The 27,688-nt window shown below is 47.2% G+C and overlaps 1 protein-coding gene across 5 annotated transcripts in view; it reads left to right on the forward strand.

The window, feature by feature from the left end:
- Nucleotides 1–8,074: 8,074 nt before the first annotated feature.
- The window catches only part of CHD5 (chromodomain helicase DNA binding protein 5), a 295,395-nt gene continuing 275,781 nt past the window's right edge, over nt 8,075–27,688 (forward strand). For 4 of the 5 annotated variants that reach the window (XM_073603682.1, XM_073603678.1, XM_073603679.1 and 1 more), the window contains exon 1: nt 8,076–8,484. In XM_073603682.1, the coding sequence (XP_073459783.1) occupies nt 8,427–8,484 (58 nt within the window). In that variant the 5' untranslated portion in view covers nt 8,076–8,426. Of the gene's footprint in view, nt 8,485–27,688 lie in introns of all 5 variants that reach the window. The other variant, XM_073603681.1, reaches the window with a different exon arrangement.

Raw genomic sequence — 27,688 nt, forward strand, 5'->3', positions numbered from 1 at the left:
TCAGGTCAGTGGTACTTTTAGTGGCAGTGTTCCAGTCAGTGGTACTTTTAGTGGCAGTGTTCCAGTCAGTGGTACTTTTAATGGCAGTGTTCCGGGCAGTGGTACTTTTAGTGGCAGTGTTCCGGGCAGTGGTACTTTTAGTGGCAGTGTTCCGGGCAGTGGTACTTTTAGTGGCAGTGTTCCGGGCAGTGGTACTTTTAGTGGCACAGCTTTTATACTTTGTGTGAGTCTTAGTACAAGTTAGTTTAGAAAGGAGAAAAAAATGAATCATTCACACTACAGTTTCTGGTCTCTACCACAGATACAAACAACAAATCATATACATGTATACCATCCTCATGTAACCAGGAGGGGAATAATTTATTGCTGGCTGTTCTTTGGTGGTAGGTCATTGAAATGGCAAGAGATGTACTGTACAATTAAAAAAAAAAAAAAAAAAAGGTTGAGAAATGCCGATCTACTGCAAGGGAAGAATTTACAGTGAATAACATCCAGAGACAGCTGATGGGAAGCCATCGCCCGCTATCAGCTGGTGGGGCAGAGCTGCTCCCAGGACTCTGGAAGGATCCTGAAAATGCTGTCTACCTGGCTGCTTGATTGACAGCTGGCTGCACCTTTCAGCAGTGCCTGCCCTCCTGAGAGCGCTGGAGTAGTAGAGCCAAGAGCAGTAACTGACAGCCGAGCAATCAGTGGTCATGTGATCGCTCAGTACTCGGGCCTAGAGCCGACGGAGGGCAACATCACACCTATGCTGCAACAGAGAGGCGAGAATGGATGTTTATTTTTTTTAACAAGCCCATATTTTTCCTTTAACCACTTCCTGACCGCCAACCTGCAATGTACTGCGGATGAGCGGCCGGTGTAGGCAAAGCAACATGCTAGCATGTCGCTACCTACTTCTGGGTTTCGGGCATGCCCAATAATTCACAATCGGGACCTGCTGATTGTCCAATCACAGCCCAGAGCTCTGTGTTGACAAACAACACAGAGCTCTATAGAGAGGGAACAAGGCAGGAATGAGAAACTGAGATCTCTTAGTAAAAGCAGCACACATTACACATTGTTAGGCACACTGTTAACCCTTTGATTGCCCCTGATGTTAACCCCTTCCCAGTCAGTGTCATTAGTACAGTGACAGTGTATAGTATCATCACTCATCACTGTATTAGTGTCACTGGTGATGTCAATGGCAGTCAATCAGCCCCCCCCCCCAGTGTTAGTGTCAGATTGTCCTCCGCTCTATCACAGTCCCACTATAAGTCGCTGGTCGCCACCATTAGTAGCATAAAAAATAAATAAAATTCCAGTATATATCCCATAGTTTGTAGGAGCTATAACCTTCACACAAACCCATCAATATACACTTATTCCAATTTTTTTTTTTTTTTTTTATCAAAGAAATGTAGCTGAATACATTTTGGCCAAAATTTATGAAGAAATTCAAATTTTTTATTAGATGTGTTTTATAACTGAAGTTAAAAGTATTGTTTTATTTTTTTTTCAAAATTGTTTTTTTTTTTTTCGTTTGTATAATAAAAAATAAAAAAACGCAGAGATGATCAAATACCACCAAAAGAAAGCTCTATGTGTGTGAATAAAATGACATAAAATTCATTTGGGTACAGTGTTACATGGCCGCGCAATTACCCAGTTAAAGTAGCGCAGTGCTGAACAGCAAAAAAATGACCTGGTGACGAAGGGGGGGGGGGGGGGGGTAAGCCTTCCGGAGCTCAAGTGGTTAAAGCGGAGTTCCACCTATTTAAAAGTCAGCAGCTGCAAAAAAGTGTAGCTGCTGACTTTTAAAGCGGTTGTATACCTGCAAATAAAAAAGAAACCCAAAAAAAACCTGTAAAGCAAAGGCATAATGAGCTAGTATGCACTCCATACTAGCTCATTATGAAATACTTACTTTAGAATGAGGTCCTGCATTGCATCCCGGCCAATGCCGAGGGAGCTGACATTTCCCCCTCTGCGTTTCTTCCGGGTTCGTGGCTCCGGCGCTGTGAGTGACCGGAGCCGCGATGACGTCACTCCTCAGTTCCGGCACGATACGCCGGACCTTCGCCGTGCATGCACCGCTGATGTCAGCAGCTGCAAGCAGGGTGTATATCTCCTAAACCGTGTAGGATTAGGAGATATTCTTTTTACCTACAGGTAAGCCTTATTATAGGCCTTATTATAGGCTTACCTGTATGTAAAAAAGGGGTATACAACCGCTTTAATAATCAGACACTCACCTGTCCCACGGTCCAGAGATGGCGGGCGCACAAAGCCTCGCTCCTCAACCCCTCCTCTCCATGGCGCCGGCATTCTAACTGTGGGCTTCACAGCCGGGCGCGCACTGCGAATGTGCCAGGTGCCCTGCGAATGGCCAGGCAAACTTCTGGGACCTGTGACGTGTCCCAGAAGATTACAGGTAGGGAGGGGGGAGAGGTGATCTTCCTTCCGGGGCCATGGGAGGAAGTGGGAGCTGGGTGCTTGTAAAAACAGGGTGACCACCCCCCCCCCCCCCCAAAAAAAAAAAAATGACATGCCAAATGTGGCATGTCAGGGGGTCACCAGCACTTAAAGCGGAAGTTTCATTTTTGGGTGGAACTCCGCTTTAAAAGCTCCAACCTCTACAAACCATATATTATATTCTCACCAGACTGATGACGTAAAGCAGGGATATGCAGTTAGCGGACCTCCAGCTGTTGCAAAACTACAAGTCCCATCATGCCTCTGCCTCTGGGTGTCATGCTTGTGGCTGTCAGAGTCTTGCTATGCCTCATGGGACTTGTAGTTCTGCAACAGCTGGAGGTCCGCTAATTGCATATCCCTGATGTATAGGAATACCTTCTTGCTCTTCAGTGTCTCTAGATTGTCATAGTGCTACATTCACTAATTATTTTCTGGACTATCCCTTGATGTCCTCGTGTCCAATGTAGGGGTATGGCCCCTTCATCAGTCCTGATGATGTCAGGATCTTAGACCACCAGATGATGGGAGAGAAGACAGCGAGGGGGGGGGGAGGGGGGGTGCCGTCTAGTCTAACAAGGTGAAGGATCAGGTAAGTAAATCTTCTTTTCCATGTCCCCAGAACTCAGCGAGTAGTTAACCCTTACATTGTGGGTGCAGAACAACGGCAAGGAGAAATTTTCAAGCTTCCGGAGGTCGGCTTTAAACAAATACAAAAAAAAAAAAAAAAGGGTTCAATCACAGCAGCCCCTTTGGTGAAGATAAAATCTGAAAGCCTTGCTTTGTATAGGGCACTGAATTAAGAACAAAAAAAAAAGGTGCCGTCATTTTATCGCAGTGCATTACAAGGCACTGAGCACACCCAGATGCTGGGAGATGCTGGGAGATGATGTCTGAGGTTAGCCAATTAATGGGACAGCAATTGTCAGAACTTCTGACCACCTAGGCTGGTGCTATCACTCGGCAAACTAGGCAGCCGCCTAGGGTGCTCTGCTGCCTAGGGGCGCCCGGTCGCTGGTTTTCCTCCATGTCTGCATGCTCTGCAGGCTGCAGCATGTAACTAACTCAGTCCCAGGCAGCTGCTCCCCCTGATCGGTAGTGTAATTAGAGGCGAGGTGCAGCACTGGAGCCAGCGCTAGAAGAAGCAGAGCCAATGCTTTCTGTAAAGCACTGCCACCTTTCACATGGGCAGGGCAAAAGGGACGGGGTCAGGGGTGGAGTCAATGGGGGGCGGCAAAATGAGGTTTCACCTAGGGCAGTGATGGGGAACCTTGGCACCCCCAGATGTTTTGGAACTACATTTCCCATGATGCTCAACTACACTGCAGAGTGCCAGAGCATCATGGGAAATGTAGTTCTAAAACATCTGGGGGTGCCGAGGTTCACCATCATTGCCCTAGGGTGTCAAAAATCCTTGCACCAGCCCTGCCTAGGAGTGAGACCAAGTAAGTAAAAAAATTGAAGGTAGAACGGAAAGCGGTGTTAAACCTAAAACCAAAAAATGTCACATATTGCAGCTTACCAATCATTAGATATGGTGGCCGCATTTGTTTTCTTCTTTTAGGCATTTCACCCTCCGTTTTTCACCTGGTGATCTGACCAGTAACACCCCCCCCCCCCCCCCCTGTATTAGAGCGCCACCCCCACTCTGGATGAAGGAGCACATGGGACACCTTTGGAAAGCAGCATTGTCAGTCTGGGGGTGGGGGGGGGGGGAGTGTTAGATGTACTAGCAGATTTAGATACACTAACAAATTGAAGCCGAAATCCAGATCACACTTTATAATCAGTTACAGCGATACAGTTTATGCTCCTTTTAGGATGAAGGTTTTACATGAATAAATAAAAGCTGATCATTGAAAGCACCCGTGTCAGTGTTAAGTGGTTTGTCCCATCCATGCATTCTGCTGGAGAGCTTGTGCTTTTGAAAGACAACAGGGGTGAAAATGCTGCGCTAAACCAAAAATACAAAAACTGAAAGCAGCTAACACGCAAACGAACCAAGTCCACTAAGTGATTGTAAAAAATAAGTGTAGCGCTAATATTAACCAATGATACAATATGTGAATATAAAATGTGGGTCAAAAAAACACATTCAAGTGCATAAGTGAAGTGAATACATGTAAATAAATATAATATATAAGAAGAGGACCAAGAGTCCATAAAAGAAATACGAAACAGCAAAATGAACTTCTAAATGGTGAAAGTCCACAAGTAAGGTGTCAAATGATGGGAAGCTTTCTTCTCAATTTTCAAAGGGAGAGCAGCCAAAGGCATGAAGGCATTCAATAGGAAGAGGTAGGTACCCTTACCAGATCAGTAGGACCCACATACCATATGGCAGTGCATCAAAAAGGCTTAGGGAAGATCTCCCGTGATGTGATGATGCCAGACTGAAGGGTATCCTGTAGGTCACCAACTCCAATGGACACAAGGTGGAAGGTGGTCCCAGACAGAGATTCAAAGGCTGCCACTCACAACTCTCGTTTCCAGGAGGGAATGGTCCAGGGGTAGTCATGAGCGCTCAAGCATGGGAGAAAGAAAAAGGGAACTCCACATGCTGCAGGTCAACCAAGATGGCATTTATTGGAGTAAAACGCCATACATTACAAAAGTATAAAAAGTGATCACAATTGAAGATAAAAATGGCAATGTGGGAAACTAAAAATGCTAGCCCTACGCGTTTCAACTAAAAAGTCTTCATGCCCCTGTTGAAGACTTTTTAGTTGAAACGCGTAGGGATAGCATTTCTAGCTTCCCACATTGCCATTTTTATCTTCAATTGTGATCACTTTTTATACTTTTGTAATATATGGTGTTTTACTCCAATAAATCCCATCTTGGTTGACCTGCACCATGTGGAGTTCCCTTTTTTTTGCCATCTGTGTCCCATTGGGGAAATTTCACTTCACTTCCTGTCCCATAGTCAGCTCAAGAAGTGAGAGGAAATCCATCCAAAGTGAGGAAATCCCCAGTTGTCACCAGAATTAGTGTCCCCTACTGATAGGTTTTCCCCTCCATTCCTGTTCTGGTGACAACCCAAAAACTGGGATTTTTATTCACTCTTGGTGAATCTCTGTTATGGGAACACAGACAGCAGCCTGACAGATCTTCTAATCCTTCTCTGTCCAAAACAAAAGAAAAAAGTTTTTCCTTTAGTTCTACTTTAACCGCTTTATGACCACCCACCATACATAAACTGAGGCAGGGCGGCCGCTCTGCGGCTGATCGCGTATCTAGGATGTTATCAGCCCGCGGGGTAGAGAGAGTGCCCGTGCCCCCTCGCCTCCCCAGCTGTGCTGCGATTGGCTGCAGCACCAACCAATCAGCATCTGCTGCCATCGGATCCGGACATTACTGAAGAGAGCCCTGTGTAGGTAAACAAACACAGGGCTCGCTTCTGACAGCGGTGATGTAAAAAAAACAGTACACACAGGAACACATGTTGGCCACACTTTGATCGCCCCCTGATGTTAACCCCTCACCCCTGCCAGTGTCATTAGTACAGTGACAGTGCATATTTTTAGCACTTGTCACTGTATTAGTGTCACTGGTCCCCAAAAAAAGTATTAAAAAGTGTCAGTTAGGCGCCAGATTTGTCCGCCCCAATATCTCAGTCCCGCTATAAGTCGCTGATCGCCGCCATTACTAGAAAAAAAAAATAGAAATGTCATAAATCTAGATGTGGACACTACAAAGTTTGCGAAAACCAATCAATATACACTTATTAGGATTTTTTTTTTACCAGAAACATGTAGCAGAAAACATATTGGCCCAAACATGAAGAAATTATATATTTTTTTGACATTTTTTTATTGGATGTTTTATAGCAGAAAGTAAAAAATATTGTTTGTTTGGTTTTTTATTTTTCAAAATTGTCGCTCTATTTTTTGTTTATATAAAAAAAATACATACATACATATAAAAAAATACATATACAAAAAATAAAAACCGCAGAGGTGATCAAATACCACCAAAAGAAACTCTATTTGTGGGGGAAAAAAAAGGATTTTTTTTTTTGAGCACAGCATCGCACGACCGCGCAATTGTCAGTTAAAGTAACGCCGTGCCGTATGGCAAAAAAACAGCCTGGTCATAAAGGCCAAAGAGGTTAATACTGCTTGAAGGCAAAACTTTTTTTTTTTTTTTTTCCGTTTTGGATAGGGCAAGGGAGGGTTATAGCCCCTGGCATATTTTTGTCTATCTTTGTCCTATTGGGGAGATTTCCCTTCACTTCCTGCCCCATAGCCAAACAGGAAGTGAGAGGATATCCCTCCAAAGTGAGGACATCTCTGGTTGTCACCAGAAATAGTGTCCCCATCGGAAGATTTCACCTCTATTCCTGTTCTCGTGACAACCCAAAAATAAGGATTTTCTTTCACTCTTGGTGAATCTCTCTAATGGGAACACAGACAGCCTAACAGATCTTTTAATCCCTCTCTATTCTAGCCACAAAAAAAAAAAAAAAAGTTTTGCCTTAAGTTCTACTTTAAAGTGATTGTAAAGGTAATTAAATGTCTATACCTACCTGCTCTGTGTAATGGAATTGCACAGAGCGACCACAAACCTCCTCTTTTTGGGTTCCCTGCTGGCGCTCCCGGCCCCTCCCCTCTGTCCCGTGCCCCCATGGGGTCACTCGTGCGTGCTCACAGCCGAGCCCCGCCCTTGTGTCCATTGACACAGACAGCGGGACTTTGCCCCACCCCCTGGCTTTGATTGACACCACTGGAAGCCAATGGCTCCCGGTGCCCCAGCAAAGCCAGTGAGACCTGAAAATGAGGGTAGAGAAGAGCTGCAGGCGGGCACAGTGCTGGATCGAATGAGGGCTCAGGTAAGTTTACGGGGGGGTGCTGACACCTAAACATTTTTCCCCTTAATGCGAATGCATTAAAGGGAAACAATGTTTAGGCTTTACAACCACTTTAAAGTAAAACTAAAGGAAAAACTTGTTTTATTTTGTTCATTATGTCAGTGCTGTGATGTGCTGTCAGTGCTGTGCTGTGCTGTCAGTGCTGAAATCAGTCCCCTATTTATGAATGGTAAAAAGAAAAAAAAAATGGGTGGACTGTTCCTTTAAGTCAAGCAGTGACAGCTACTCAGTGATACATTTTTGAAACATTGTTTCAAAGTTTTCAGCCCACCCAGTGCAGAGGGGGGGCGTGTCTGCTGTCACTGTGCTGTCACTGCTGATATCACATCCTTTATTTATGATTGGTATAAAAAAATAAATAAAACTTTTTGGGTGGACTGCTCCTTTAAGTCAAGCAGTGACATCTGATACATTTTAGAAACAAAGTTTTCATCCCTCCCAGTACAGGGGGGGGCGTGTCTGCTGTCACTGAGCTGTCACTGTGCTGTCAGTGGCTGGTGCCATGGCAGACACAGGTACTCCCAGCACTGCACATTGCTGTCTGTGATACAGAGATCATCGCATTGGGGGACACACACAGCAAATATACCCCCACCCCCCCCACAATACAGAGTGCCCTGGTCCCATCCCCCCCCCTTCCCTAACTAGTCCTGAACTTGGTCACCTCTGGCTTCACCACTAACTAGTTGTGCCAAAATTATGGGATGTGGTTACCTGGGCAACCAGACTGGACGTCACACACTGGGCATGTGCACTCCAGTTTTGTCTCTCTCTCTCTCTCTCTCTTTTATTTCCAGGCAGAGGGATTTGGGCAGAGAGGGGGAGAGAGAGGGAGAAGGGGGGCATTGCTCCTCAAAAAAAAAGCAATAGGCAGCCATCTTTTATAAAATCCAACCCCCCCCCCCATCACCCCCTCCTCCTTTTTTTTCTTTTTTCTTCCAGCCTGCCAAGCCCTGATCAGCTCAGGCTGGGAGCCCCCCCTGGCATCCTATGGGTTAACAGCTGGAGCAGTTTTTTTTTTTGTACAGGGGGAGTTATCCCCCCTACAGCAAGCTTTGCAAAAAAAAAGAAAAGAAGCTGCAATTAATCGAGGGGGGCCATGAGGGGGCCCCTGGGGAGTGAAGAGGAGCCGGTGGAGGAGCAGGAAGACATGTCAGGTAGGTGCTGCATGCAGAAGGGCACACGCAGGGCGATGGGTGGCAGGAGAAAAAAAAAAAAAAAAAAAGAGGTGCGAGGGCTCAGCAAACCAGGCTGGAGCTGAATGTTTCTTCTGTTTAAAGTTTTGTGCGGCGGGGAGAATCCAGGAGCAGAAGGGCGGAATGAGAACACAAAAGAAGGGGAAATAATTGTACACGGTGTGTGTCGGGCATTTTTATACTCCCCCCCCCCCACCCCCCAAGTCGGAAATCTTCCTTTGTGTCTGTAGATTATTTTCTGTAGCAAGGGGCTGGATCAACAGGACAAGACTGGGAGGAACATGGCTGGGATCTGCTTTGTATTACTGTATGCATATGATGTGTGCCATGGCTGGGACTGAGCATCCTTCCAATTAGCAGTGGTGCATCAGACAAGGAGGCTCTGCCACCCACTCCCCCCCCCCACCACCACAATACTGGTGATATGACACCCCCCCCACAATACTGGTGATATGACACCCCCCCCACAATACTGGTGATATGACACCCCCCCCACAATACTGGTGATATGACACCCCCCCCTTCCCCCCAATACTAGTGATATGACACCCCCCCCAATACTGGTGATATGACACCCCCCCTTCCCCCCAATACTAGTGATATGACACCCCCCCCACAATACTGGTGATATGACACCCCCCCCCAATACTGGTGATATGACAACCCCCCTTCCCCCCAATACTAGTGATATGACACCCCCCCTTCCCCCCATTGCTGGTGATATGACACCCCCCCCCCATTCTGGTGATATGACACCCCCCTTCCCCCCAATACTGGTGATATGACACCCCCCTTCCCCCCAATACTAGTGATATGACACCCCCCCCACAATACTAGTGATATGACACCCCCCCCACAATACTAGTGATATGACACCCCCCCCACAATACTAGTGATATGACACCCCCCCCCCCCATTCTGGTGATATGACACCCCCCCACAATACTAGTGATATGACACCCCCCCATTCTGGTGATATGACACCCCCCCCCCACAATACTAGTGATATGACACCCCCCCCCATTCTGGTGATATGACACCCCCCCCCACAATACTAGTGATATGACACCCCCCTTCCCCCCCAATACTGGTGATATGACACCCCCCCATTCTGGTGATATGACCCCCCCCCCCAATACTGGTGATATGACACCCCCCCCAATACTGGTGATATGACACCCCCCCCATACTGGTGATATGACCCCCCCACCCCCCATTCTGGTGATCTCACATATACAAATCTTAATGAGGATGATGGTGCTGGCTTTGCAGAGCATGCATTTTGATCCATTGTTCAATATCAGCTGCATCATCATTGATCGGAGTATAAATAAGCAGGAAATATCCATAGTCCTCCTCCATAGTCCTCCTCCATAGTCCTCCTCCTATCTGTATTATGTGATCAGTACTGGACCATCACCTGATCCATGACTGCCGGGGTGGGGGGGGGGGGGGGATCATCGGAGGATCCTCTGTTCATTGTAAATCATTGTTAGGAAAAGTGTTGGAAAGTCAGATCCTTCTATTCCCTTCATACAGATAGTCCGGTCAGGGATGGTCACGCCTGAGCTCCTCCATGTGCTGCAGGTTACAGGACATTACACAGGCTGGGACTACTGCAACCATCAGGAAAACGAACCCTCGCCGGAGTGCATGTATATATATATATGTATATATGTGAAAAGAGGCTGCAAGAGATTAGCTGTGATCCTATCATGAAGTTCCTTGTTCCCTTTATAGGGTGACAACACTTTTCCCAGGTATTCTCCTCTGTTGTCACCCTGTCACATGGGCTTCCCATGGAGGCTACAAGTGGTCATTTCCACACACAGTACACTGGTATAGCCCCATCAGAAACCTGACCCTGGGAATTGCCATGTAGCCATCACTGGGGTGAATGTAGATGGGAAGTGGGTGCAAGGAGTCTGCAGGAGATTAGTGGTGACCCTACTATATGGTGACAACTCGCTATCCCTGTTTCCCAGTTGTTCCCCTCTGTTGTCACTCTATCACATGGGCTTCCCATGGAGGCTTCAAGTGGCCATTTCCACACACAGTACACTGGTATAGCCCACTGTTGTCACCGTCAGAAAACTGACCCTGAGGAATGCCATGTAGATATAGCTAGAATGCATGGAGATGGGAAGTGAGTGCAAAGAGGCTGCAGGAGATCAGAGGCGATCCTGCTATTAAGACCATTGCTCTGGCACTTCCTGTTACAAAGGGACAACACTCTGCCCCCCCCCCCCGTTTCCCAGTAGTCCTTCTGTGTTGTCACCCTGTCACATAGGTTTTATATGTTGGCTACAAGTGGCTGTTTCCACAACCAGATCCACTGTTGTCACCATCAGAAACCTGACTCTGAAGAATGCCATGTAGCCATCATTGGGGTGAATGTAGATGGAAAGTGAGTGCAAGGAGGTTGCAGGAGATCAGCGGTGATCCTGCCACTAGGGCCCTGTTATAGGGTCACAACACTCTCTCCATATTTCTATGTTGTACCTGTCTGGTGTCACCCAGGCTTCCTATGGTGGCTACAAGTGGCCATTTCAACACATTATGCAGACATGGCCCGCTGTTCTCACCACCAGAATGGCAGGATCACCACTGATCTCCTGCTACCTCTTTGCACCCATTTCCCATCTATATGCACTCTAACGATGACTACCTGGCGTTTCTCATGGTCAGATGAGATCAGTGGTGATCCTACCATTGAGGCCCTTCACTGGCCTGTTACAAGGTGACAACACTGCGTCTGTGTGTTCCTATGGTGGCTACCAGTGGCTGTTTCAACACCCATTATACAGGCCAGGGTCCAACGACCATCTAGTCATCACTGCAGTGTATGTAGATGGGAAGCGTGTGCAAAGAGGTTACAAGTGATCAGCAGTGATCCTGCCATGAAGGACCTTGTTTGGGCATTACATGTTATATGGTTTACAATACTTGTTCCCCTCCGTTGTCACCCGGTCACATGGGCTTCCTATGGAGTCTACAGGACATTCCTCACTGGTGTCACCATCAGAAGACTCCCCCCTGGGGCTTCACAAATGTGCTTTGAAAAAGTCAGGAGCCAGGATTTTTTTTTTTGAACTAACAAATCTTATTGGTGGAACATGTAATGTGTTCCCGAAGGTGAACCTATCCTTTAACCCTTTCACAGACAGAACCAGTTTTGCGGGTTTTTTTTGTACACATTTAAAAATTAATTTTAGATCTGAAGATATATACATAAAACCCCCAAACATGATATCTTTTCTGAAAGCAAACACCTTAGAGAATAAAATAGTGGCAGTTCCAATTTTTTTTTATGTTACACGATATTACCGCAAAGGTCTTGGGAACACAACATTTCTGTAAAACACACATTAACCTCTTGCTTACCGGGCACTTAAACCCCCCTCCTGCCCAGACCAATTTTCAGCTTTCAGCGCTCTCACTCTTTGAATGACAATTGCGCGGTCATGCAACAGTTTACCCAAATTCAATTTTTAACCATTTTTTTCACACAGATAGGGCTTTCTTTTGGTGGTATTTAATTGCTGCTGAGTTTTTTTATTTTTTGCTAAATAAAAACAAAAAGGGGGCCGGAAATTTTGAAAAAAAAAAAAACAAAAAAACAAAACAGTTTCATAGTTTGTTATGAAAATTTGAAAACAGGTAATTTTTCTCCTTCGCCGATGTGCGCTGATGAGGCTGCACTGATAAGGCGGCACTAATGGGCACTGATAGGCAGCACTGATAAGGTGGCACTAATGGGCACTGATAGGCAGCACTGATAAGGTGGCACTAATGGGCACTGATAGGCAGCACTGATAAGGCGGCACTAATGGGCACTGATAGGCGGCACTGATGGTTGGAACTGATAGGTGGCACTGATAGGCAGCATTGATCTGTGGCACTGATTATTAGACAATGAGGGCATTGATTGGCAAGCACTGGTGGACATTGATGGGTGGCACTGTGGGCACTGGTAGGTGGATCGACCCCTTACTCAGATCTGTGATCAGCCGAGTCTCATAGACTCGGTGATCACAGAGCCCGCAGTGTGTGACCTGCAGGGTCGCGCAGACTGTGCTTGCTCGGGGAGGACGTCCAGGGACGCCCTCTCGGCAATTAAGGCCGCTCTGCAAGCCGTCTTTCGGCAATAGCAACGGGCGCCAAGTAGTTAAAGTTAAAGGGGTTGTAAACCCTCGAGGTTTTTCACCTTAATACATTCTAATAGGGCGTACACACGGTCGGACTTTGTTCGGACATTCCGACAACAAAATCCTAGGATTTTTTCCGACGGATGTTGGCTCAAACTTGTCTTGCATACACACGGTCACACAAAGTTGTCGGAAAATCCGATCGTTCTGAACGCGGTGACGTAAAACCACGTACGTCGGGACTATAAACGGGGCAGTGGCCAATAGCTTTCGTCTCTTTATTTATTCTGAGCATGCGTGGCACTTTGTCCGTCGGATTTGTTTACACACGATCGGAATTTCCGACAACGGATTTTGTTGTCGGAAAATTTTATCTCCTGCTCTCCAACTTTGTGTGTCGGAAAATCCAATGGAAAATGTCCGATGGAGCCCACACACGGTCGGAATTTCCGACCAACACGCTCCGATCGGACATTTTCCATCGGAAAATCCGACCGTGTGTACGGGGCATATGCATTAAGGTGAAAAATCTCCTTTAGTGTAGAAGCCCCCCAGAGCCCCGTTTTACTTACCCAAACCTTGTCTTTCGCGCGCCCGGGAACGAGCACACCAGCTCCAGCCGGTGTGTCTCATGTCCTGGTTAGATAAATTGATAGCAGCACAGCCATTGGGTCCCGCTGCTGTCAATCAAATCCAATGACGAGGGGGGCGGGGCCAAGTCCTGCTGTCTGTGTCAATAGACGGAGCAGCAGGACACGGGAGCGCGCCCCAGGACGAGGTGCCCAGAGGGAGAATGCTTCTCCCAACAGGCACTGGAGAAGAGGAGGAACCAGTAAGGCCGCTGAGGGACCTCAGAAGAGGAGGATTGGGGGGCCACTCTGTGCAAAACAAACTGCACAGAGGAGGTAAGTAAAAAAAAAAAAATTACCTTTGGATATCCTTTCATTTTAGGCGGGCACATAAACACACTAAAATTATACATTTTTTTGTTAAAATTTAAAAGACGAGGTTACACCGAGAAAACAGATACCCAACATGTCAAACCTTAAAATTGTGTGAAATGGCGCCAAACATCAGTACCCTATATCTTCCATAAGGGACACATTAAAGCGAGCCGCCGCCGAAAATTTTTTTTTAAAAGTCAGCAGCTACAAATACTGCAGCTGCTGACTTTTAAAAACATGGACACTTACCTGTCCAGGGCCGCCCGCGATGTCCGCACCCGAGGCCAAACCGTCTCTCCGTCCTCGGGTGCTGCCCGCCCTCCATCTTCGGTAAGGGAATCAGGAAGTGAAGCCGTGCGGCCTTCACTTCCCGGTTCCCTACTGTGCATGCGCGAGTCGCGCAGCGCAATACGGATGGTCGCTGCTGCCCTCTGGGACCCGTGTGTTTCCCAGCAGGCAGCAGGAAGTGGCGTAAATAACCGCAGATTCTGCGGCTATCTATGCCGGAAGGGAGTACAGATACCTGTAATACAGGTATCTGTACTCCCCTCCCCCCTGAAAGGTGCCAACTGTGTCACCGGAGGGGGGAGGAATCTGATGAGTGGAAGTTCCACTTTTTGGGTGGAACTCCACTTTAAAAGCCGCCTATATGGTCATCATGTTAGCGTTACAAAGGAGGTTCTGGTGAAAGATTTATTGCTCACATTCTGGTGTGCATGGCAATATGTAAAAATGTGTATTGCAATCAATGTTTTCAGACATAGGTGACCCCATGTGTACATTTATGTTTGTACGTGCGTATGTGTGTGGAGTGGAGGGGGGGGGGGGTGTGGGGGGGGGTTCTTTTTTATTTTTTTTTCCCCATCACTTATGGAGACAAAAAAAAAACCCTCTAGGTCAGGGATATGCAATTAGCGGACCTCCAGCTGTTGCAGAACTACAAGTCCCATGAGGCATAGCAAATCTCTGACAGCCACAAGCATGACACCCAGAGGCAGAGGCATGATGGGACTTGTAGTTTTGCAACAGCTGGAGGTCCACTAATTGCATATCCCTGCTCTAGGTGATGATTTTTTGGTGACGGGTTCTCTTTAATGAGACATGCAGGGTCTAAAAGTACCCCCTGATGTCTCCCCTGTGCTCCACCAAATGTAACGCAAATGCACATCGCACCACCTTTGATGGCCAAGAAAAACTGTCAACCTGGAGGTCATACACATCACTTGCTCTCCTCTCTCCCCTTTACCCCGGTGGCACCTCTATGCCGGCCCCAGACCTGCAGATGGGCACGTGGAGCCCGGGGATACATAGCAAAGGGGCGGGGGGGTGGGGAAGAGGGCACGTGTGGAGTGTGTGAAAGCATTCGAGCAGCAGCCCAGGCGCCAGGATGCAATTTTGTTGTTGTCACGGCAACCTGACGCCTGGGATTTGTTCAGCCCTGTCCTGAGGAAATGCCATGTAGCCATCGTATGGAATACATGTAGATAGGAAGTTGGGTGCAAAGGGACTGCAGGAGATCAGCATTGATCCTGCCAGGAAGGTCCCTGTTATAGGGGAAATATAGGGGAGAGCACCCTAAGAGAGTAAGCCACATCCCTAATATAGAGCAATACATACAGACAATGGATCTGGATATTGTATGAGAAATATCTATGAAATATCTATGAATACATGACCAATCATCTGCAGAATGGTTTCATGCATACTATGCTACAAATAGACCGTACTGGAACTTTATGTTTGTTTTTAATGAAGTATTAATAAAGTTTTTTAAATATTTTTTTTTAGCAAAAAAAAAGTTTGTGATTTTTGCTGTCTGTAAAAGTCCCTAAGGGGTATTGTCTATATATATTACCTGTTCTAGGGTGACAACGCTCTGTCCCTGCCTCCCACTCGCCCTCCAGCGTTGTCACGTGGAATTCCCATGGTGGCTACAAGTGGCCATTTCCACACCCATTACACAGACATAGTCTAGTGTGGTCTCTATCAGAAAACTGACCCTGAGAAATGCCATGCAGACTGTGACATCACTGGTAGTGTATGTGGATAGAAGTGGGTGCAAAGAGGTTGCAGGAGATCAGCGGTGATCCTGCCATTAGGGTCCTTGTTCCTGATTTAGCACTCTATATACAACACAGAGTCCATGTTTCCCAGGTGTTCCTCTCCGTTGTCACCCTGTGGCATTGGCTTCCCAAGGAGGCTACAAGTGGCCGTCTCAACAACTATTATGCAGACATGGCCCCACTGTTGTCACCATCAGAAAACTGAGCCTGAGAAATGACATGCAGGCATCACTGGAGTGCATATAGGTGGGAAGTGGGTGCAAAGAGGTAGCAGGAGACCAGCAGTGATCCTGTCATTGAGATCCTATAGGATGACAACACTGTGTCTGTGTTCCCCAGTTGTTCCCCTCCATTGTCAGCCTGTTACAGGGGCTTCCCATGGTGGCTACTAACACCCATTACAAAGGCTGGGTCCACTGTTGTCACCACCAGAATACTGACCCTGAGAAATGCAGCCACCTCTAAAGCACATGTAAATGGGAAGTGAGTGCCAGGAGGCTGCAGGAGATCAGTGGTGATCTTGCCATGAAGGTCCATATTTGGGAATGACCTCTTCTAGGATGACAACGCTCTGTCCTTGTTTCCCAGTTCTTCTCCTCTGTTGTCACCTTGTCACATAGGACTACAAGTGGCCATTTCATACACACATTATGCAGACGAGGCTTAAAGTGATTGTAAAGTCTCATTTATTTTTTGTGTGTAAAAATAACAAACATGTTTTATCTGCTCTGTTGTAATGGATTTGCACAGAGCAGCCCCGATCCTCCTCTTCTGGGGTCCCTCTTCGGCCCTCCTTGCCCCTCCCGACGAGTGCCCCCCACAGCAAGCAGCTTGCTATGGGGGGCACCCGAGCAGTTCCATGTGTCCATTCAGACCCCTCTCTCCTCATTGGCTTGCTGACTTTGATTGAAAGCAGCAGGAGCCAATGGCGCTTCGCTGTTGTCTCAGACAATGAGGAAGGGAGTCCCGGACAGCCGAGTCTCTCGTCCAACATTGCTGGATCGAGATGGGGCTCAGGTAAGTATTAGGGGGGGGGGCTGCTGCACACAGAAGGTTGTTTATCATAAAGTAGAACTATGGGCAAAACTTTTTTTTTGCATTTTGGATCGTGCAAAGGGAAGGGTTATAACCCCTGTCAGATTTTTTTTTTTTCACCATCTCTGTTCCATTGTGGAGATTTTTCAGCACTTCCTGTCCCATAGCCAAACAGGAAGTGAGAGGAAATCCCTGCAAATTAAGGGAATTTCTTGGGGCCCCCCAGCTCACCAGAACTAGGGTCCCCACTGGAAGATTTCCTCTCTATTACTTTTCTGGGGACAATCCAAAATTTGGGAATGTTTTTTACTTTCATTTTTAATGATGATGGTGAACAGGACAAACCGAGAGGATGAATCTCTCTAACGGGGGGAACAGACAGCAATAAAACCTGACAGGGGTTCTAATCCCTCTCCACTCTATCCAAAACTAGAAAAAAAGCTTTGCCTTTAGTTATACTTTAATGCACAAAATACACCTTCTGCCTTTACAGCAACTTTAACTGCTTGCCGACCAGCCGCCGTCATTATACTGCGGCAAGACGGCACGATCCCACAAATCGCAGTAGGTGTACGTCGGCGCAGGAGCTCGCTTTTGTGGGCACGCGCTCCCATTGGCCAGCGGGGGAGCCAGTCAGCGGGTCTGGCGGACTTGATGTCCGCCGGCCGTCCACGATCGTTCCCCGCAGTGACAGAACGGGGATCTGCCACTTTGAATGGATGTAGGGGAATGACGACTGTAGATAAACAGGTACAACTTATGTAGGAGGATTTGTTTCATCTCTGTGTATCACCTGAGGCCAGTCACTTCACTGGGGATATGGAGGGGTTTACAACCACTTGTCGACCCCAATATAGCCAAATGACAGCTACAGCGCAGACGGCTAGTTCTTGGAGGCCGACGCGTTCTGTGATCACAGTGTCCTGTTTATCAGTGCAGTCCCAACAGTGCCCACCAGTTCTGCCTATCAGTGCCCACCAGTTCTGCCAATCAGTGCCCACCAGTGCTGCCAATCAGTGCCCACCAGTGCTGCCAATCAGTGCCCACCAGTTCTGCCAATCAGTGCCCACCAGTGCTGCCAATCAGTGCCCACCAGTGCTGCCAATCAGTGCCCACCAGTTCTGCCAATCAGTGCCCACCAGTTCTGCCAATCAGTGCCCACCAGTGCTGCCAATCAGTGCCCACCAGTTCTGCCAATCAGTGCCCACCAGTTCTGCCAATCAGTGCCCACCAGTGCTGCCAATCAGTGCCCACCAGTTCTGCCAATCAGTGCCCACCAGTTCTGCCAATCAGTGCCCACCAGTTCTGCCAATCAGTGCCCACCAGTGCTGCCAATCAGTGCCACCTATCACTGCCCACCAGTGCTGCCAATCAGTGCACGCCAGTGCCGCCTATCCGCGCCCACCAGTGCTTCCAATCAGTGGCTACCAGTGCTGCCAATAAGTGCCCATCAATGCCTTCTCATCAGTGTCACCTGCCAGTGCCCATCCGTGCCGCCTATGACTGCCACCTATCAGTGCAGCCTCATCAGTGCCCACCAGTGCTGCCATTTAGTGCCCATCAATGCTTCCTCATCAGTGTCACCTATTAGTGCCACCTACCAGTGCCCATCAGTGAAGCCTAATCAGCGCACCTCAGTGAAGTAGAAAAATAACCTGTTTTCAAAAATTTATAACAGAAACTATGAAAGAGTATTTTTTTTCCCCCAAAATTTTCGGCCTTTGTTTAAATTAACCCCCCCCCCCCCAGTGGTAATTGAATACCTCCAAAAGAAAGCTCTATTTGTGTGAAAAAAAAAAAAGTGCCCGGTAGGTACAGTAGTAGTGGTTCTTGCTGTTTTTCCCTTTTTATCTCTGCTGTACGCAATTTTTATCTCTGCTACATTACAGAGCGATGGAATGTGGTGCACAAAAAGCTTCATGTCCTACTCTGCAAAATATAAGCAAACACACTGCAGCTGCTGGCTTTTAATAATCGGACACTTACCTGTCCTGGACTCCAGCGATGTCGACACTGCAGCTGATGTTTCCATCAGCTGTCGGGTGCTGCCGCCGCCATTGCGGGTAAAGGAACCCGGGCAGTGTAGCCATACGGCTTCATACCGGGAACCCTACTGCGCATGCGTGAGGCTCCTCTCCTCTCTCCTACTGGCCTGGCGACAAGAGAAGGAGGAGGGAGCCCCGCGGTGATGTCATGGGCCGCAGCGCGGACTCCCGAAAGTGGGAACAGGATACCTGTCATAGGTATCTGCTCCCCCCCCCCCCCCCGAAAGGTGCCAATTGTGGCACCGGAGGGGGAGGGGAGACAAATGAGCGGAAGTTCCACTTTTGGGTGTAACTCCGCTTTAAGTACTTTATAAGTCTAATAGGGCGTACACACGGTCGGACTTTGTTCGGACATTCCGACAACAAAATCCTAGGATTTTTTCCGACGGATGTTGGCTCAAACTTGTCTTGCATACACACGGTCACACAAAGTTGTCGGAAAATCCGATCGTTCTGAACGCGGTGACGTAAAACACGTACGTCGGGACTATAAAAACGGGGCAGTGGCCAATAGCTTTCATCTCTTTATTTATTCTGAGCATGCGTGGCACTTTGTCCGTCGGATTTGTGTACACACGATCGGAATTTCCGACAACGGATTTTGTTGTCGGAAAATTTTATATCCTGCTCTCAAACCTTGTGTGTCGGAAAATCCGATGGAAAATGTCCGATGGAGCCCACACACGGTCGGAATTTCTGACAACACGCTCCGATCGGACATTTTCCATGGGAAAATCCGACCGTGTGTACAGGGGCATTAGAATGAGTACGGAGCTGTGGCTCTCCTGATTTGCATACGTGTCCTGGTTCAAAAGTGCTGAAGCCATAGGCAGCCAGGCAGCTGACATTTTCAGAAGGTGGTCAGCAGTGGGAGCCTTTATACTGGTTTTAGCACAGTTATGGAGTAGACACGCCTTCTACTACCTTTATTTGCCAAGAGACCTTCTTGTGTGCCCTTCTGAAACTGGTTTCACTGAGGCTGCATTCACACCTGAGCGTTTTCAGCTCGTAAAACGCCTGCAAAACGCCCAACAAGCAAATCCTATTCATTTCAATGGCACCTGTTCACATCTGAGGGTTTTGTCACCTAAACCAAAATGCCTGAAAACGCCTTAAGAACAAAAAAAAAAGAGCTTCTTTTGGGCAGATTACAGGCGTTTATTTGAAACGCTCGGGTGTGAATGCAGCCTTACTAGTTACCAAACTTTTCTGACTGTGCTGCAGTGTCCTTAAAGTGATACTAAAGGGTAAACATTAATGATTTTTTTAATAACAAACATGTTATACTTACCGGCTCTGTGTAATGGTTTTGCACAGAGCAGCCCCAATCCGCCTCTTCTTGGGTCTCCCGCCGGCGCTCTGGGCTCCTCCCCCAAGCCACTTTCTATGGGGGCACTGGTACATGCTCGATCCCAAGCCCCACTCTGTGTCCATAAGAAACACCTTTCCCTGACGCCGCCCCCCCCCCCAAACATACCTCGCCCTGTCACTTCCTGAACCCCAGGCACAAAAACATTCACTTTAAGGCTGCGATCACACCATTGCAAATTGGATGCAGCTTCTCCGCATCCAATCCGCAATAGCAGGAGAACTTGACTGACTCTCTATGGAGCCGGTTCACATATCTCCGTAGCAGGTTCGTTGCGTTTTGCACAAAAACTTTGTGTCTTTTGGTCCGTTTCAGGTCCAAATTCAGCCCAAAATTTGGGCTGAAATCGGAGCTGAAACGGTGAACCAGGACGCACCAAACCCCTGCTGTGAGCTGCATGCGGCTCATATGTGAACCCGGCCTTAATTTAGTATTTCACAGTAACGCCAAAGGATATAAATCCACTGTGCACCTAAAGCTTTGTAAACCCCGATTATACCTTGTAATGGCCATCACTGAGGTTGTAGATGGCGGCCCTGATGGGCATCAATGGGGTTGTAGAGGTTCATGTAATGGGCATCAATGGGGTTGTAGAGGTTCATGTAATGGGCATCAATGGGGTTGTAGAGGTTCATGTAATGGGCATCAATGGGGTCGTAGAAGTTCTTGTAATGGGTATCACTGGGGTCGTAGAAGTTCTTGTAATGGGCATCAATGGGGTCGTAGAAGTTCTTGTAATGGGCATCAATGGGGTCGTAGAAGTTCTTGTAATGGGCATCAATGGGGTCGTAGAAGTTCTTGTAATGGGTATCACTGGGGTCGTAGAAGTTCTTGTAATGGGCATCAATGGGGTCGTAGAAGTTCTTGTAATGGGCATCAATGGGGTCGTAGAAGTTCTTGTAATGGGCATCAATGGGGTCGTAGAAGTTCTTGTAATGGGCATCAATGGGGTCGTAGAAGTTAGCCATCATAAATTTGTTGGCCCCTTACACAGCTTTAGGCCTGGGCTGGGCCCCCCCCAGCCTGACCACCAACACTCCCCAGGGCTTGCCCACAGGCCATCCTACCGAATTCGCACACCAGCCACCTCACCTGTACACACTCAGCCCCCCCCCCTCAATCCTGTATATATGTCAGTCCCCCTCACACCTGTATATATGTCGCCCCCCCACACCTGTATATATGCCAACCTCGCCCCCCCCTCCACACACACACACCTGTATAAATGTCAGCCCCCACACACACCTGTGTATATGTACGGCCCCCAAACACCTGTATGCATGTCAGACCCCTCCCCAAACACACCTGTATATATGTTAGCCCCGCCACACACACACACCTGTATATATGCCAGCCCCCCCCCACACCTGTATATATGTCACCCCCACACACCTGTATATATATATATATATGTCACACCCGTATATATTTCAGTCCCCCCAACATTTGTATATATGTCAGCCCCCCCCCACACCTGTATATATGTCAGCCCCTCCCCCCACACACACCTGTATATATGAAAGTTCCCCCCCCCCAACACACACCTGTATATATGTCAGCCCCCCCCCACACCTGTATATATGTCAGCCCCTCCCCCCACACACACCTTTATATATGAAAGTCCCCCCCCCCACCACACACCTGTATATATGGCAGCCCCACATATGCACAAATCTGCAAACACACAAGGCTCTGGCCCCTCCCTGTACACAAACAGCCCCCTCCCTTTCCTTCATAGCCCCTACATGAAAAGAAGATCTTCCTACCTGGTCCCGGCTCGTTTTCATAAAGCTGACATGTTGCTGACACAGAGAAACCCAGTACACGAGGGGTGCACATGCACATAGTAGCCAGTGGTGGCAGTAAAGAGTTTGATGTCTGAGCTCAATGCCACAGAGCAGATTCAGCCGAGATCGTTTCTGTAATGCACAGCACGGCTCCCCTTCACCCGTCCTGCCTTCTTCTGGCCCAGGTGGGCCCCTTACAGTTTTAATGGCTGTACCCCCCTGATGGCGGCCCTGATGGGCATCACTGGGGTTGTAGAGGTTCATGTAATGGGCATCACTGGGGTCGTAGAAGTTCTTGTAATGGGCATCAATGGGGTCGTAGAAGTTCTTGTAATGGGCATCAATGGGGTCGTAGAAGTTCTTGTAATGGGCATCAATGAGGTTGTAAAGGTTCTTGAAATGGGCATCACTGGGGTCGAAAGAAGTTCTCATAATGGGCATAACTGGGGACATAGAGATTCCTGTAATGGGCATTACTGGTGTCGTAGAGGTTCTTGTAATTGGTATCAATGGAGTCATAGAGGTTCAACTAATGGGCATCATTGGGGCCATAGAAGTTGCGTAATGGGCATCAATGGGTGTAGAGGTTCTTGTTATTGCCATCACTGGGGTCGTAGAAGTTTTCATAATGGGCATAACTGGGGCCATAGAGATTCCTGTAATGAGCATCAAGGGAGTCGTAGAGGTTCTTGTAATGGGCATCTCTGGGGTCCTGGAAGTTCTAGTAATGGGCATTACTGGGGTCGTGGAGGTTCTGGTAATGGGCATCACTGGGGTTGTGGAGGTTCTAGTAATGGGCATCACTGGGGTCATGGAGGTTCTAGTAATGGGCATCACTGGGGTCGTCGAGGTTCTTGTAATAGAGCATTACTGGGGTCATTCCAAAGGAAGTTTTCACTTTATGTGTGTATATCTGCCATCAAACAAACATTTGCTTCCACTCTCTGACCTTCACCTTGATCAGCACATTTGAGCATCTGATTGAGTATATCTGTACATATTTCTGTACATTGTCCTCATCTGATGAAGAAGAAACCACAATTTCCAGCTTGTCTGATTGGCTTTTTGATTATTGGAATGGGGTCTGACCCTGTAGACACACAAACATGGTAAATTAAAGGGTATATCCAGACAGAACGTTGTTTTATTCATTATTAATTGTTGTTATTATTATTATTTTATTTGTTATAGTTACTTAATATCTATCTATCTATCTATCTATCTATCTATCTATCTATCTATCTATCTATCTATCTATCTATAGATAGCTAGGTATATATTTTTATTTGGGGGGAGGTTAAATCCCATATCAGGGTTTCATTGTGTGTCTCCATGATAGAGGTATTTCTCCTAACTTCCTGTCCGAGAGACTTAACAGGAAGTGGGAATAAATTCCCTTTTAGTTTTTACTGGAACAGGTGTCCCCATGTTCTGGTGAAAACTGTAAAATGTTGAATGTTTCATGATTTTCTGACACCCTGACTATAGTCGCCAAGACAGAGAGGGAGAATCTCACCAGAGGGCACATAGACAACAAAAACCTCAAAATATGAAAACAGAAGCCCCAAACCAAATGGTAAAAAAGGCCAAACCACTTTAATGGTTCATAGTGTGATCACATAAAAACATCCAATTTGGTTCAGGAGGCCAAACCAATCCCCCACATCAAGATTCCTCCAGAGCTTGCTAGTGGTTCCTTGAGCTGGGACTGTTTGACCTCCAATTTGATGGTGCCTCCATAGTTCTGGGGCCAATGCCACTTGAAAGAGCGAGCAGTATGATACCAATGATCGGTTTATCTGTCTGTAAGGAGGGTATTCACACCACTACTGTAAGGCCCCATTCACACCTGAATCGCGCAATTTTACGGCGCTTTTTACCTGGTGCAGGGCAAAAGGTCAAAATGTAAAAAGCAGAAAAACGCCCAAATCTGCCTGATTCGCGCGACAAAAAAAGGGCCCAGAACTTGTTTGAGCTTCAGGCGTAGGGCTTCAGGCGTTTTGGAGTGGAGATGTGAACCATCTCCATAGAGAATAATGGATTTTTTCCCCTCCAGCGTTTTGTAGCTTCAGGCTTCAAGCTATAAAACGCTCAGGTGTGAATGGAGCCTAAGGGGCATTCTTCCTATTGACCCCCAATGTAACAGAGGTTCTAAGCCCTCAACCTTATCCAAAACGAAAAATCTAAGTTTTGGCAAGAGGTATGCTTTAATTGCCTGAGATAACCAGAATCATCCATCTAGGACAACCTTTCTCAACCTTGTTACCCCCAAAGAACCTTTAAAACAACTTTCAAGTATGGGGGAACCCTGCTAAAACCAATTTGTCAGGGGTTAATGCCATTTACATGGTAGTCAATGGGAACAAGTTTACTTACATTGGCGATCAGTGGGAAGAATGTTCCTAACATTGGTGATCAGTGGGAAGAATGCTCCTTACATTGGTGATCAGTGAGAAGAATGTTCCTTACATTGGTGATCAGTGGGAAGAATGCTCCTTACATTGGTGATCAGTGAGAAGAATGTTCCTTACATTGGTGGTCAGTGAGAAGAATGTTCCTTACATTGGTGATCAGTGAGAAGAATGTTCCTTACATTGGTGGTCAGTGAGAAGAATGTTCCTTACATTGGTGATCAGTGAGAAGAATGTTCCTTAAATTGGTGATCAGTGGGAAGGATGTTCCTTACATTAGTGATCAGTGAGAAGAATGTTCCTTACATTGGTGATCAGTGGGAAGGATGTTCCTAACATTGGTGATCAGTGGGAAGAATGCTCCTTACATTGGTGATCAGTGAGAAGAATGTTCCTTACATTGGTGGTCAGTGAGAAGAATGTTCCTTACATTGGTGATCAGTGAGAAGAATGTCCCTTGCATTGGTGATCAGTGAGAAGAATGTCCCTTACATTGGTGATCAGTGAGAAGAATGTTCCTTACATTGGTGATCAGTGAGAAGAATGTTCCTTACATTGGTGATCAGTGAGAAGAATGTCCCTTACATTGGGGGTCACTGGAAAGATTGTGTGAATGCCGTCCTTACAGACAGCTAAAGAGATCATTGGTGTCATGATGCTAGCTCCTTCAAGTGGTGTTGGCCCCAGAACTATACAGGCACCATCAAACAGGTGGTCAATCAGCCACAGCTGAACCCCTAGCAAGCTCTGGAGGAACTCTGGTTGAGAATGGCCGATCTAGGATAATCATGTGTACCTGTAGTACACGTGTAACCATAGACGCAATATAATGTTTGCCCATTCTGCCTGAAATGATCCTGATTGGATGATGGACATCATGTCTGGACACCACTTGAAGGTCTTGCAGATCCCAGCGAACCAGTTGCTGCTGTTTTCCTTTAGAATAGCAATCAACATGCATGGTCAGGTACTATGTATATACATGGAAAGCCCCTGTTATAGGTAGAGCAGTATGAAATGTAGACAGGTGTCGGAGGTTGGGCCTCCCCACCACAAGTCAGGAACATTTCTGTGATTGTGTGTAATGACAAAGCCTTTGAAAGCCTCCAAATGACTTGGGCGAGCGATGATTGATTGAGGAGATGGATGAGGCGTGATGATCATTGCTTTGTTGAGGAGATTGTAGAAATGTGTAAAGTGCCTCTGAGAAGTCAGAGTTTGATTGCTGAAGACCATCGTCATCATTCTGCAATGGTTGGAGTGACGCTTTGTCAGTAGTAATGTCGGGGCAGAGTTTTGTTGTGGGTTCCTGATTGCACCGAGGTTTTGAAGATCATACAGTGGGTGTATCAGACTTCTCAAAGCTGAACTCTGGGATCTACAAAAAAAAAACACCCTCACAGTGTGCCCCCCCCCCCATGCAAGGGTCGAATGCTGGTTAGGTCTTAGGCCGGGTTCACACTATTGCGAATCGAATGCAGTTTTTCCCCGCATCCAATTCACATAGCAGGAGTTTGTGACCGGCTCTCACATCTCACATGCGAATTTGCACAGGAGTCCTGTGCGTCGTTTGGTCCATTTCAGGTCCGAATTCAGCCAAAAATTCGGCCTGAAATTGGACCTGAAATGGTGAATGAAAGATGCACCAGACTCCTGCTGCGAGCCGCTGCGTTCTCAAGTGTGAACCCAACCTAAGGGTAGAGGAATAAGGTGTAGTATTTACCTCATTCCTTGCTCCAGCTGGCTTTAGCACTCCAATATGTAGTTGGGCTCGCAACACCCTCATGTACAATAGAGGTCTATTGGCCCTGCATTGTAATTGATGGCGCACAACCTTTGGCTGGAGTTTCTTAGAGCCCTTTCACACTGGGGCGGCGTCGGCGGTAAAACGCCGCTATTATTAGCGGCGTTTTACTGTCGGTATGCGACCGCTAGCGGGGCGGTTTTACCCCCCGCTAGCGGCCGAGGAAGGGTTAAATACCACCGCAAAGCGCCTCTGCAGAGGCGCTTTGCCGGCGGTATAGCCGCGCCGTCCCATTGATTTCAATGGGCAGGAGCGGTAAAGGAGCGGTATACACACCGCTCCTTCACCGCTCCGAAGATGCTGCTGGCAGGACTTTTTTTACCGTCCTGCCAGCGCATCGCTCCAGTGTGAAAGCCCTCGGGGCTTTCACACTGGATACACAGCAGCGGCACTTTGGGGTCGGTTTGCAGGCGCTATTATTAGCGCAATAGCGCCTGCAAACCGCCCCCAGTGTGAAAGGGCTCTTAGACAAAAGGTTTTGGGGACTGGCTGTACAAATTTTGGGGAAAAAAGACACTTTCATGAATTAAAAAAAACTAAACAGTAAAGTTAGCCCAATTTTTTTTTTTGTATAATGTGGAGGATGATGTTACGTCGAGTAAATAGATACCCAACATGCCATGCTTTGAAATTGCGCACAGTCGTGAAATGGCGACAAACTACGGTACGTTAAAAATCTCCATAGGCGACGCTTTAAAAAAATGTAACGTTTACCAGGTTAGAATTACAGAGGAGGTCTAGTGCTAGAATTATTGCTCTCTCTATGACGATCGTGGTAATACCTCACATGTGTGATTTGAACACCGTTTACATTTGCGGGCGTGACTTACGTATATGTTTTGTTTGTTGCGCGGGGACAGGTGCGCTTTAAATTTTTTTTTTTTTTCTTTTCATGTTTATTTTTATTTTTTTTTACATTGTCCTTATAAAAAAAAAAAAAAAAAATCCTGATCAATTTTATTGCTGTCACAAGGAATGTAAACATCCCTTGTGACAGTAATAGGCAGTGACAGGTCCTCTTCATGGAGGGATCGGGGGGGTCTAACAGACCTCAAACTCCTTCTCTGCACTTCAAAGTATTCAGATCGCCAAAAACGGCGATTCTGAATACTGTCTTTTTTTTTTTTTAAATCGGCGTCATTGGCCCGGGAAGAGCGGCGGAATGGGGGGGACGTCCCCTCCCGCTCCGTTAGGTTAACAGCCGAGCGGCTTTTCAGCCACATCGGTTGTTCTCACTAAAGAACCGACCGTCCGCTCTAAAAACGGTACCGGGGTGATGCCTGCACCCGATATAACCTCTGAAAGCCACGAACGCAAATTTGCTTCCAATCGGCGCTAAAGAGGGGTTAAAGAGTAAGTCCACTTTTGTTGAGAAAAGTATGAGCTCTGACACTTCCGGGTAGGGGGAGCGCGTGCGCTGCTTCTGTTGCGATTAGTCACAGCAGAAGCCGATCAGTGGGTGGCGGCCTATGGATGTCCGCGGACACCCACTGATCGTTGAGGAGAGCAAAAGAACAGAGCTCTGCCTATGTAAACAAGCGATGGGGGGGATGTGATGG

Source organism: Aquarana catesbeiana, linkage group LG10 (assembly GCF_042186555.1).
Source record: "Aquarana catesbeiana isolate 2022-GZ linkage group LG10, ASM4218655v1, whole genome shotgun sequence".
Taxonomy (NCBI): Eukaryota; Metazoa; Chordata; class Amphibia; order Anura; family Ranidae; genus Aquarana; species Aquarana catesbeiana.